The 12,989-nt window shown below is 39.5% G+C and overlaps 1 protein-coding gene across 2 annotated transcripts in view; it reads left to right on the forward strand.

The window, feature by feature from the left end:
• LOC122563313 (bile acid receptor-like) overlaps nucleotides 1-12,989 on the forward strand; it is a 153,089-nt gene that overhangs the window by 91,984 nt on the left and 48,116 nt on the right. The window contains exons 1-3 of one of the 2 annotated variants that reach the window (XM_043717028.1): nucleotides 897-5,181; nucleotides 8,855-9,217; nucleotides 10,797-10,937. In XM_043717028.1, the coding sequence (XP_043572963.1) occupies nucleotides 5,151-5,181; nucleotides 8,855-9,217; nucleotides 10,797-10,937 (535 nt within the window). In that variant the 5' untranslated portion in view covers nucleotides 897-5,150. Of the gene's footprint in view, nucleotides 1-896; nucleotides 5,182-8,854; nucleotides 9,218-10,796; nucleotides 10,938-12,989 lie in introns of those variants that run through there. The other variant, XM_043717027.1, reaches the window with a different exon arrangement.

The raw sequence follows: 12,989 nt of genomic DNA on the forward strand, positions 1-12,989 counted from the left end.
TAAGAGTTCCAGCAGAAAAGGAGCTGAGGCAAGTTCAGACTTGGGCAATGTTACAGAAATGAAGATATATGGTATTAATGATGATGCAGATACTTGGCTGTAAACTTAACTTGGGGGGTCAAATTTTACACAGAATTCAGATAGTATAGCTCAGTCTGAAACAGTTGTCAAGGAGGTGAGTGGAACTAATGGTGTCATTAAGCTGGTCCTTTTTTCTAAAAGCTGTTCCTTTTCTCAAGAATACTGTGTCCTCGATTTTTTTTCAGAGGGGTCATAAAACACTTTGGGCTCCAGAATGGCTGGGCTTGGTACAGACATGAAAGGACTTTTTGTTTATATGTAAACAGATGAGCCTTTAGGCCAAAGCTTTTATGGTTTTAGAAGCAACCTGTACAAGTCAAGGGGGCATGGCAGCTCTCTAGCTGAGCAGTTCAGTCCAGAACTAGTTAGAGAGTTCAGCTGTGGGCTGAGTGGAATCAGGCTGCTAAGCTCTCTCTCCTTCTGCCCTTCTAACATCGACCTGTATTTAAGGGAGTTTGTTTATTGGGACTGTTGTCTGCATTCAGAACAGTTTGGATAGATTGGGTTCTGTAGATATTCTTTGTTCTGTTCTTTGTGTTTCATTGTGTAATTTTGTGAATAAATTTTTGTCTGTTTTAAAACCTGGTAGTCAACCTAGTTAACTTACTCCAGGTAACTTTTACTGTACACTACTGGAACAAATTGCAAAGTTAAGGTCTGGGCAGCCTGCTTAAGAATGTTTTGAGTGGTCTGGCCTAGTCCATAACAGACTGGGGGCTCTTTGCAGGATTTTAAAGTGAGTGGTAGGTGCTTGTGTCTTTATTTCAGGTGTTGGTTTGGTTAGGTTGACAAAGCTTGGGATAGGAATGGCTCTTTCAGTCGCCAAAAGCTTTCTGGAAGTGGATGCAGTGACTTTGGAAATTTTTCAAAAGGTGAATAAGACCAAGCTGCAGGAGTTAGCAGACAAGCTGGGTTTGGAGCTGGTTCCTTCTGTGAGGAAGGGAGAGATAACTTCAGCAGTAGCTCAGCATTTAAACTTGCTGGAAACACCACCAGAATCTGTAGAGATGGTAAAAATTTAATTGCAAATGAAGCAGCTTGAGTTAGAGGCAAGAGGTAAGGAAAGGTCAGCAGAAATGAAACAGTTTGAGTTACAGTTAAAAGCAGAAGAGAAAGAAAAATAGAGCTTTTGAACTCCAGAAATTGACCCTTACTTGTGAAATTCTCTAGCACAGGAAGAGTTGAAGCCTAAACATCAAATATTTTCAAGAAAGAGTTAGCTATAGTTCTTAGGACTAAATGGCTTGAAAGTGGGAAATGTGACAGATTGAAAACAATAGCCTCAGTTTTTCCAATAGTTAGTTGCAAGAAATGTTTGCTGATTTACTATTAGATGTTGGACAAACAATCTGAGAAGTTATAACAGTGATGGGGTCAAGAGAGGTGGTGGTAAGGTAAAGCCCAGAGTCATCACCGTACATATGTTAACCAACTTCAGGTGATGTCACTGAGGGATAAACATGCAGATCAGGCATGGTAGATGATCAAAAAAAACCCTTTGCTTCAACCACAATTAATTATGCGGGTTTCACAGGAACAAAATACCATAGGAAGATGAGATGCAAGTTCGGCCCCTCAATCTGGTTCCAAATGAGTGGGATATCAATGGACCAAATGAGTTTTCACACAGTTTTTTGAGGTTTCAATCCTGCTATGTGAGATAGAATTAAAACAGCTGTCAAAATGTATGAACACAGAACTATCATAGGAGAGCTTTGGGCAGATAGATCGATGATATCCATGATTTCAGTATTGCAAATTCAGCCATCAAGCTACCTAGAAAATTGAGAAGAAATGAGCAAACAACTGGCTTTCAAAAATGATTATCATTTTTGTTATGTTCACTCAGGAGAGACAATCATTGTTGGTAAGACCAGCATCTGTTGCCCACCCATAACTATCCTTGAGAAAGTGATGGAGAGCCAACTCCTTAAACTGACAAGACAATGTGGTGTAGATCAGCATAAAATATTGTTAGGGAGTGAATTGTAAGTTGTTCACCCAGCAACACTGAAGGAACAGTGATGTATTTGAAAGTCTAGATATTTACTGGCTTGGAGGGAAACTTGCAGGTGCTGATGTGCCCATATATCTGCAGTACTTGTCCTTCCAGATTTTAGAGGCTGCATTTTGGAATTAACTGTGAAAGGAGCCTTGGTGGGTTCTTGCATTTTATAGATGCTACACACTGCTACTGATAGTGGGGAGAGTGAATATTTCACGTATTGGAAATGGCTACTGATCACTCTGGCTGCTGTGTCCTGGATGATGTTGAGCTTCTTGAGTTTTGTTCGAGTTGCACTCATCTAGGCATGTAAACCATATTCCATGACCCCCAACCTATGCCTTGGAGATGGTGGACAGGCACTGGTGAGACAGGAGAAGAGCTGATTGCTGCAGTATTTCCAGCTTCTGACCTACACTGTAGATGCAATATTTATCTGGTTGATAGAGGTCAGTTTCTAATCAATGCGAACACAAAGTATGCTGATGGTGGGAGAAATCAGTCATTATAATGCCAGTGAATGTTCAAGGCAAATGGGGTTAGATTTTCTCTTGGAGATGATCAATGCCTGGCTCTGTGCGACATGAGTATTACTCAACTCAAGCAAATCTTGTCCAATCTCTTGTGAGGTATTCTTACAATATTGTCTTGGATTATTTTTGATCTGTCATATTAATGTCTGTGTGGAGTCACATCATGCTAGACCAAGTAAAGATAGAAGGTTTTCTTTTCAGATTCATTCTCCCATTCCTGTAATTTGTTTTTATTGAGTGATCAGGGAGGTGATGGCCTAGCAGTATTATTGCTAGGTTCTTAATTCAGAAACTCAGCTAATGTTCTAGGGAGCTGCTTTTGAATCCCACGAGGGCAAATGATGGAATTTGAATTCAATAAAAAAAAAGCCAGAATTATAATGACCATGAAACCATTGTTGATTGTCAGAAAACCTATCTGGCTCATTAATGTCCTCCAAGAAATAAAATCTGCCTCACCTTGTTTGGCCTTCATGGGACGTAAGCAACAAGTGATAAACAGAGCTAAGTGATGTCACAACCAACAGATCAGATCTAAGCCCTGCAGTCTTGCCACATCCAGTCATGAATTGTGATAAACAATTAAAAAGCTTACTGGAGGAGTCAGAGCCAATTTCCAGGCTTGTGATGACAAGTTGCAAGTAACATTCACACCATACAAATGCCTCGCAATTACCATCTCCATTAAGAGACAATCTAACCCCTGTCCCTTGATATTCAATGGTGTTACCATCACTGAAATCCCTCACTATTAACATCCTAGGGTTATCATTGACCAGAAAATCAACTGGACACACCATACAAATACAGTGACTATAACAGCAGGTCAAAGGCTAAGAATGCTGCAGCCAGTAAATCATCTCCTGACTCGCCAAAGCCAGTCCAGCATTGACAAAGCACAAGCCAGGAATATGATGGAATACTCCTGAATTTCTTTCATTAGTGCAGCTCCAGCAACATAGAGCTTGACACTATCCAGGATAAAGCAGCTCACTTGATTGGCATCACATCCACAAATGTCCACTTTCTCCCTGACCCTAAATCTTCCACCAAAGTTCAGTAGCAGCAGTGTGTACCATTTATAAGATGTACTACAGAAATGCACCAAAGATGCACTGACATACCTTTCCAAACCTATAACCACTTCCATTTATAAGGACAAGGGCAGCATATACATGGGGACACCACCTACAAGTTCCTCTCCAAGCTATTCACCATCCTGACTTGGAAATATATCACTTTAGTGTCACTGGGTCAAGATCCTAGAATTTTCTCCCTCAAGGTGTTGTGAGTAACTACAGCATAGAACCTACAGTGGTTCAAGAAGGCAGCTCACCACCCCCTTCTCAACAATAAGTAAATGCTGGCCAGGCAACAATGTCCATGTGCCACAAAAAAAATTGAAGAGTACAATAGATTTTATATCTCATGCAAGAAATTAAACCATTAGGAATTATTGACAATTACAGATGAATGTTTAACATAAATGAATTTACTCTGCTATTTTATTGATACATATTATCCCATTTATTTTGAATAAGATTACTTCACTCCGTATCTTTATTTTGAGATACTCCACTATTATCTTGAATTGATGGTTACACATGACTTGAACGTTAAAACATCAGAAGTCTTTTCTCAATTCATTTAAGGAGGACATAGAAAGGGCACTTGTTGGAAACCCGGCCATCTGGAATAAAAGCTCTTAGCTGGTGGTTCTGTGGCTCCCTGTGGAAGTGACTATGTTTAGTCAGGTTGGAAAATAGTGCAAAAACATTTTGTCAATGTATTGATCCATGCAAACTAGCAGATATTGGGATTATTTTTGTCAAAGCTCCCTGATATCGCTTAAGTAATTAAAGTTCAGGCCATAGTAACCAGCCTCAAATATGGCTGAAGAATGAGCAAAATTCCACAGACAATCTCTCTGCTGAACTTGAGGCAGTGAAGGAACAGCACCTCCATATTCAGAAGATGGATGTAAGAAGGTCTTCTGGGGATGAATTTTTTTTCCATGTATCTCTCTACCTCTGCTGATTTTGGGCTCTTCAGCATCCAAAATGGGGACTCCTCCTCTTCCTCCAAAGATGTGGGAAATTACAAAATAAATTTGCAGATGTTGTTTAAAACACAGAGTTCCACAAACTGGGCCACAGGTCAGAAAAGCCAATCATGTTTCCAACATCAAAACTTCTAATGAATTGAAGCAGTTACTTTAAATAGGGACTGATAGTATCTGGCCTGTGATCAATAGACACACAGAAAAGAAAAGTACAATCATGATGTCACTTGGTCTTGTTTCGTGTCTGTATTAAATTTGAACTCTGTAGAGCCTGATAAAAGATCCCAAGGCATTTCAATTGAAGTGGAACAAGTGATGGATCCCTGAACATAGTCATTTTAGAACGTGAGACAAAGAGAAATTAACCTGATGATCTTGCTTATTTTTGAATATTATCTAACAAAACTATACACTCCACAGCTGGATCAACATACATTACATCATTTATTCCAGTTAACTAACTTCATGGATGCTTGAGAAGAGTTTGACCATTACTGCAGGTGTGTCACAACTGCCTGATATCGCTTCTAATAAGTGTTCTTTAATATAGGAATACATATATAATTTCTGTTCATTTTTACTTAATTGGCAAAAAACGTAATTTTCATGGAAGAGTAACAATGAGAAATCTCACTCACGTATCATGTAATGTTTTTCATTTCTTCATGGAATATGGTGCTGCTGGTACAACCAGCATTTATTGTCCATGTCTAGTGGACAGCTGGTGGTAATCCATCTTCTCGAATTGCTATGATCCATGTGGGGTAAGAAGAATCATAATGTGTTTGAGGAGGAAGTTTCAGAAATTTGACCAAGTTACAGTGACCAAGCTGGAATATAGCTCCAGCTGAGGATGAGGTATGACTTGAAAGGGAAATTACGAGTAGTGGTTTCAATGTGCCTGTTAGCCTCGTCATTCTTTATGATAGAAGTTGTGGGATTTGAATGTGATGTCAAAGGAACCTGATTGATAGCTGCATCTTGTAGAGTTACACACTGCGCTAATGTTGCAGCAATGGTGGTGAAGTTAATGAATGTGGCAGTAGGGTAGCAAATAGCTAAGCTAATGAGGGTGAAGTGATGGCCTATTGGTATTATTGCTAGACTATTAATCCAGAGACAAGTAAGGTTCTGGGGTCCCCTGCTTGAATCCCATTAGGCAGATGTTGGAATTTGAAGTCAGTAATAAAACTGGAATTAATCATATAATGTTGACAATGAAATTATTGTTGATTGTCATAAAAATCCATCTGGTTCATTAATGTCCTTTCGGGAAGGTAATTGGTCTTTACCTAGTCTGACCCACATATGTCTCCAGACTTACAACAATGTAGTTGCTTCTTAATTGCATCATGGGCTATTAGGGATGGATAATAAATGCTAGCCTAGCCAAAGATGTTCAGATCATTGATAGAAAAGCTGAAGGTGATTAGGCCCAGGACATACTTCATTGTATGGGAACTCCTTTAGCAGGGAGACTGAGATGGTGGACTGCCAACAGCTAAAACTAACCCTTGCCCTAACCCTAACCTTAACCTTATCTCAACCATCTTGCTTTATACTTTGCAGCCAGAGGAAAGTTTTCACAGATTCCTATTGGCTCAAATTCTACTTGTGCTTCTTGAAGCCAAACTGAGTCAAATACTGACTTGATGTCAAGGCTGTCGCTCTCTCCTCACCTTTGGAATTCAATTTCTATGTCGATGATTGGACCAAGACACTGTTGAACCCAAAATAAGCATCAATGAGCAGGTTACTGTTGAGTATGTGCTGTTTGATAGTGCTGAGAAGGGCACCTTGCATTACTTACCTAATGATCAAGAATACACTGACTGGGTGGTAATAAACCAGATTTGCCTAGCATTTTATCACCAGGTTTACATTTTATTTTTAGGTATGTCTGTTGCTGTTCCAGACACTCCTTTGTGAACACTGGTTGGTCACCTGACCTAATAATGATGGTAAAGTGAAGGATATGCTGAGCCATGAGTTTCTGGACTAGGATTGAATACAATTCTGCTGCTGCTGACAGCTCATAGCATCTCATGGGTGTTCAGTTTTCAGCTGCTAGATTTGTTTGGAAACTATCCAATTAATTACAATGATAAGGTTGCACAGCAAGACTGATGGCGTCCTCACTGTGAAGGATTGTGCAGTGGTTACTCTTACTAATACTGTAATGGATACATGCATCTGTGACAAGCAGTTTGATGAGGACAATTGAAGTAGGTTTCTCCTTTATTTTCATCCTCACACCACTTGCCTCAAGTCACCAACAAGTATGCCTTTAGGACCTGGCCTGCTCCATCAGTAGTGATGTGATCTTTGTGATGGACATTTAAGTTCTCCACCCAGATTACATTCTGTCTTTGCTTCTCTTAGTGCTTCCTCCAAGTTATGTTGAACACGGAGGTATATTGATTGTTCAGCTAAAGAAATGCAGTAAGTGGTAAACTGCAGGAGATTTCCTTGTTCATAGAATCACTGAGTCATAGAGACAAACAGCATGGAAACAGACCCTTCAATCCAACTTGTCTATGCAATCTAAGTTTCCCAAACAATACTAGTTCCACTTGCCTGTATTTTTGGCCCATATCCCTCTAAACATTTCCTATTCATGTACCTATTCAAATGTCTTTTAAAAGTTGTAACTGTACCTGCATCTACCACTTCCTCTGGCAGTTCATCATGTTTGACCAAATGTAATGAGATGTCATGGGGCTCAGAGTCAATATTAGAGACCCTTAGGACTATTCCATCCCGGCTGTAAATCACTGACAGGTTGGTCTGTCTTACTGGTGAAACAGTATTTACCCAGGGTGGTGATGGTGATGTCTGTACATTGGCTGTATGTACGATTCTGTGAGCATCACTTTTTCAGGCTGTTGCCCATCGTCGATATGTCAGTTCTTCTCATTGTGACATAAGTCTTCCGATGTTAGTGAGAAAGATTTTGCAGGCTGTGCCTCTGACCTTTCCAGTCCCTAAGTTACTGTTGCGTAGTCCATTTAATTTTATTCTTATTCAATATTTCATTAGTGATTTGGTACAACAGAGTGACTGCAAGGCTATTTCAGAGGGTAGTTAGAGGCTGGGAAAGATGATGGTGAAGTGGTGATATCATTAGTCTGGTAATCTAAAAGCCCAAACTAATTGTCTGGTGATATGGCAGTTGGTGGAATTTAAATTTAATTAATAAACCTGGGATTATAAAACCTAACTCATTAATAGTAGCAACGAAACTATCATCACTTGTTGTATAAACCCAACTCATTTACTTACTGGTATGGTTTAACTGGTATGGTGCAACTCCAGAGCATAGCTGGTATCTCCAGACATTGGAAGAAATCAGTCCATGACTTGTCAAGATGTAAAAGCCATTTAATCTTCCAACAATCATAATCCAATTGGTTACCAGAGGGAGTTCTATCAGAGTCTATGCCTGGGATGAGGAAGTCCTGGCCACCAAAAACTGCTGGCCATGGCAGCTTTGGCCTCAAACTCAGCAGCATCACAGTGGAAACTGTGGCTGCTGAATGTACAGTACTCCCAGGATGGAGAATTTTCCACAGGACAGGTAAGTGAAATTTTGGGGAGAGTGGTTCCCACAGGGTGGTGGTCCTGTGGAGGCTGGATCATGGGGTTCAGAAGCAACAGCAAGGGGTAGCTTTAAGCAGCCTTCAATCTGATTGGTGCAGTTTGAGGGACACTTCCAAACTCTCAACTGTTCCTCCCCCACTCCAAATCAACAGTTTGCCTGCCTCGATTAAACAGTCAGGTGGAATGATTCCATGTTTTCTTGACTGGAACTAAAATAGTTGATCATTCTCATTTTCCCAGTGTATAGGTTCAGGCGTCTTGATGACTAGTCCAGCACCATTATGACCATGCTGTGCCAGGAAATGAAGTATCTTATTGCTGTTGTACATTGTGCTGTTTATTAACCAATGCTGAATATGCGTCATTATAAAGATAGCCTTTTGTTTTTTTATTTAGTAAGCTGTTTTCTCTAAAATCAATGATACCAAAATTTTGCATCACTATGACATTTCCACTGAAATAACAATTACTTCCCTTTAAGTTGATGATTGAGAATAGCTTCAGTGGAAATACTAATAGATTCATGTTAAGATTTATTACCAAACAATAATTTCTAGTTTGTTTTAAATGCAGAAGTTCTGACAGATCAGATCAGCTATCCACTTCAAGATCCAGATCTGCAGATGACTCCATACAACCAGTATCCCAGCATGCAATTCTCTCCAATGGCAGCACCCCAGCCACAAACACATTATTCTGCCCACAATTATTATCCGCAGTATTCAGCTGAAGGGCATTATTCACCTAACTCGTATGAATTAAACAAATCACAGTTCCTGGGCCCCAGTGATGCTGATACAGGAATACCTGTAATGAAAAGACCTCGACTCAATCATTCATCTTTGCGAATAAAGGGTGAGGAGGAGCTGTGTGTGGTGTGTGGAGACAAAGCCTCTGGGTATCACTATAATGCACTAACCTGTGAAGGATGCAAAGGTAAGAATGCCATTTACATGTCACAATGTTTTATCTTCATTTATCATTCATGAGATATGTCTGGATTCATGACTGTAATAGAGTTTTCACACATAGTATGAACAATTGTATATAATTTGAAGATTTTCAGATTTAAAAGTATGCAATATTGTACATAATAAGAACTATGTTTCATAATTTAAGTATACTATCAAATACTTATTACTATTTTGTAACTGCAACAACTATTAAAAAAAACAGTCCTAAATCATGTTCAAATTTGATAACCTTAGAAATTGGATGTGAAGATCATGGTGTTTCAGGAAGTAAATTGTGATTCAGGAAGTACACATATTTCTGCTGCATGTCTATATGATTGCTTTATGCAGTCTGTACTACTTCTTTTATTGATTGGCTACACACAGCAGAGGACTCTATTATGAATTGTCGCCTCCACAACCAAATGTTCAGACAGCTAGGATGTGCACCTCTATTCTGAGGGGAGGTGAGATTGTCATTGGTCGGTATAGAACATTGATAGTGTGGACTAATCTGTCTGAAGTCCTTCCATTGATCTTCTTCTTCTATCTATAGAAGAACATAAGGAAACTGGCTCCTTTCAGAGCTTCAAAATACTCAAAATACATTGCATGAAGTACTTTTGAATTGTATTGCCACTATTGTCTAGTGTGAAACCCAGACCTGTGTGAACCTGTATAGCAGGTTCCCACAAATGTATTAATCTGCTTCTACGATATTGGTTGGGCGATACACATTGGTTAGAATACTGACAATATTTAATCTGTTCTTGTTCAACATACCATATGTCCAACTGAGAATGTAGACTTGGTTTAATGTATCAATTGAAAGAAAACACAGCATTCCCTCCACATTGTGCTGTACTATTAGCTTTGATTTTTGAGCACATGTTCAAAAGCAAGACTTGAATTTGCAACCTCATGATTCAGAGGTGAGAGGGCAACTCAGTAAGCTAGAGTGGCACCAAAGCGTAGCAGAAGGATGATTTATTGGGAAATTATTGCTGACAAAATTTGATGGCTATAAGGTAAATGAAACATTAAAACAGTTGTCAGAAACACTAATGAGAACTTATGTAACAGCTGAAGTAATAAAGAATCAGGGAAAATAAACAGCCTGACTATATTGGATCTTCTCAGTAGGTTTATTAAACAACTTTTGTATTATGGTGATTGCCTAACAACCATTCTTGGGACACTGTTATGTTGGACTGAATCTTGCACACGTGCATATTAAAAAATAGCCAATGAAACAAAATTATACTACCTACTCATTTTTAATGTTACAATGACATTCCTGCACCCAATTGTTTGCCATTCATAAATTACTACTAAATTTTTAATTCTGTGCTTTTCAATTGGGAGGTAAATCATTTGTAATATCATTAGATTTGATCTGATAAACATATTTTGCTCTGTTCTCTGATTTTCATAAAGATACAGGGGGATTTCAAAACAGAAAGGAGAAAAAAAAGTCACAAATTAGTTAAAAAAGAGGAACGAAAGATTGGCCTACTTAAGTAATTAACCATTTATGTGAGATTGTCTCATTTTCCAACTAGGATTCTTCCGCAGGAGTATCACCAAGAATGCTGTGTATAAATGTAAGACTGGTGGGAATTGTGAAATGGATATGTACATGAGGAGGAAATGTCAGGAATGTCGACTGAAGAAATGCAAAGCAGTAGGAATGCTGGCAGAATGTAAGTAATTAAGATACACACAAAAAAAAGTCATAAAACTATAACAACCATAGTTTTCTGATATTCCATTGGCACCAACTTGAATTTTGAAGGTTCAGAGATTCTTTCATTAAAGTTTTCAAGATATTAAGAGGAATTGGTAGGACAAATAAAGAGAAATCATTTCTGCTGGTTGAGGGCATACAGTTTTTAGCTTTTAAAAATATTAGAGCCTGTTCTTTTGGAATAGAAGTTATAAACACATTTAAAGTAAATCATGAAAGGAGTTTGAAATTTTTCTGTAAATTGCATTTGATGCTAAAATACATGTCAGTTTTAACTTTGCAGATTTGTAGATTTTTGTTATTCAGTGGTATCCAATGGTGTGCCATTTCCAACAACATGCTCCTGCCTCCTGCCCAACAGTGCCACTTTAATAGTAGGGTGGGGGAGTAGGGACAAACTGGAGCCAGGGGTGTGGCCTCCATAGCCTGTTCAAGGTAGAAATGGATGTAGATGGAGCCTGAAATATTCATGCTCGAAAACTTGTCTCTATTCCCTAGGACTCTGGCCTTGTTCTCTGGCTGAGTGTGAACCCCATATACCTCTACCTCCCTCACTACCCTCATTTCCCATGACCCTCTTCACTCCCATACCTTCCCCACACCCTAGGTCATAGCATGCCCCAAAGATCCCCACTTCATTTTTCACCTGCTCCATTTCCTTTATTCTTCCGATATGCCATCACCCACCATTACCACTCACCAAGTATTCACAATGTTTAGTATTCTTGAGCCTTTTAATAACACTGGAAAGCCCTTGAGATTCTCTTAAAATTATTATGAAAAGAAAATAATCATTGAGAAACAATTTCAAAAACACTGCTATCTGACTAAGATCTTACAAATCTTCTGAGAAAACAAATTTTATGTACTAGGCCAGACCACTCAAAATATTCTTAAGCAGGCAGCCCAGACCATAACTTTGCAATTTGTTTTAATAATTGGAAGAGTAGCGTCCAGTGAAGAAGGTGACCTCAGATTACAACAGGATCTTGATCAGATGGGCCAATGGGATGAGAAGTGGCAGATGGTGTTTAATTTAGATAAATGCAAGGCGCTGCATTTTTGGAAAGCAAATCTTAGCAGGACTTATACACTTAATGGTAAGGTCCTGGGGAGTGTTGGTGAACAAAGAGACCTTGGAGTGCAGGTTCATAGCTCCTTGAAATGGAGTCACAGGTAGATAGGTTAGTGAAGAAGGCATTTGGTATGCTTTCCTTTATTGGTCAGTATATTGAGTACAGGAGTTGGGAGGTCATGTTGCAGCTGTACAGGGCATTAGTTAGGCCACTGTTGGAATATTGCGTGCAATTCTGGTTTCCTTCCTATCAGAAAGATGTTGTGAAACTTGAAAGGGTTCAAAAACGATTTACAAGGGTGTTGTCAGGATTGGAGGATTTGAGCTATATGGAGAGGTTGAATAGGTAGGACTGTTTTCCCTGGAGCATTGGAAGCTGAGGGGTGACCTTATAGAGGTTTATAAAATCACAAGGGGCATGGATAGAATAAATAGGTAAAGTCTTTTCCCTGGGGTCGGGGAGTCCAGAACATAGAGGGCTTAGGTTTAGAGTGAGAGAGGAAAGATATAAAAGAGACCTAAGGGGCAACTTTTTCACGCAGAGGGTGGTACATGTATGGAATGAACTGCCAGATGAAATGGTGGACGCTAATACAATTGCAACATTTAAAAGGCATCTGGATAGGTATATGAATAGGAAGGGTTTGGAGGGATATGGGCCAGGTGCTGGCAGGTGGGACTAGATTGGGTTGGGATATCTGGTCAACAGGGACAAGTTGGACCAAAGGGTCTGTTTCCATGCTGTACATCTCTATGACTCTGTAAGTGTACAGTGAAAATTGCCCAGAGTAAGTTGCTAGCCTGAAGAAGGGCTCATGCCCGAAACATCGATTCTCCTGCTCCTTGGATGCTGCCTGACCTGCTACGGTAGTGGCACCAAACAACCCAAATGGCCTCCTTCTTCAAAGACCGCAATTTCCCCTCCGACGTGGT

This window comes from Chiloscyllium plagiosum, chromosome 26 (genome assembly GCF_004010195.1).
Source record: "Chiloscyllium plagiosum isolate BGI_BamShark_2017 chromosome 26, ASM401019v2, whole genome shotgun sequence".
In the NCBI taxonomy this organism is placed as follows: domain Eukaryota; kingdom Metazoa; phylum Chordata; class Chondrichthyes; order Orectolobiformes; family Hemiscylliidae; genus Chiloscyllium; species Chiloscyllium plagiosum.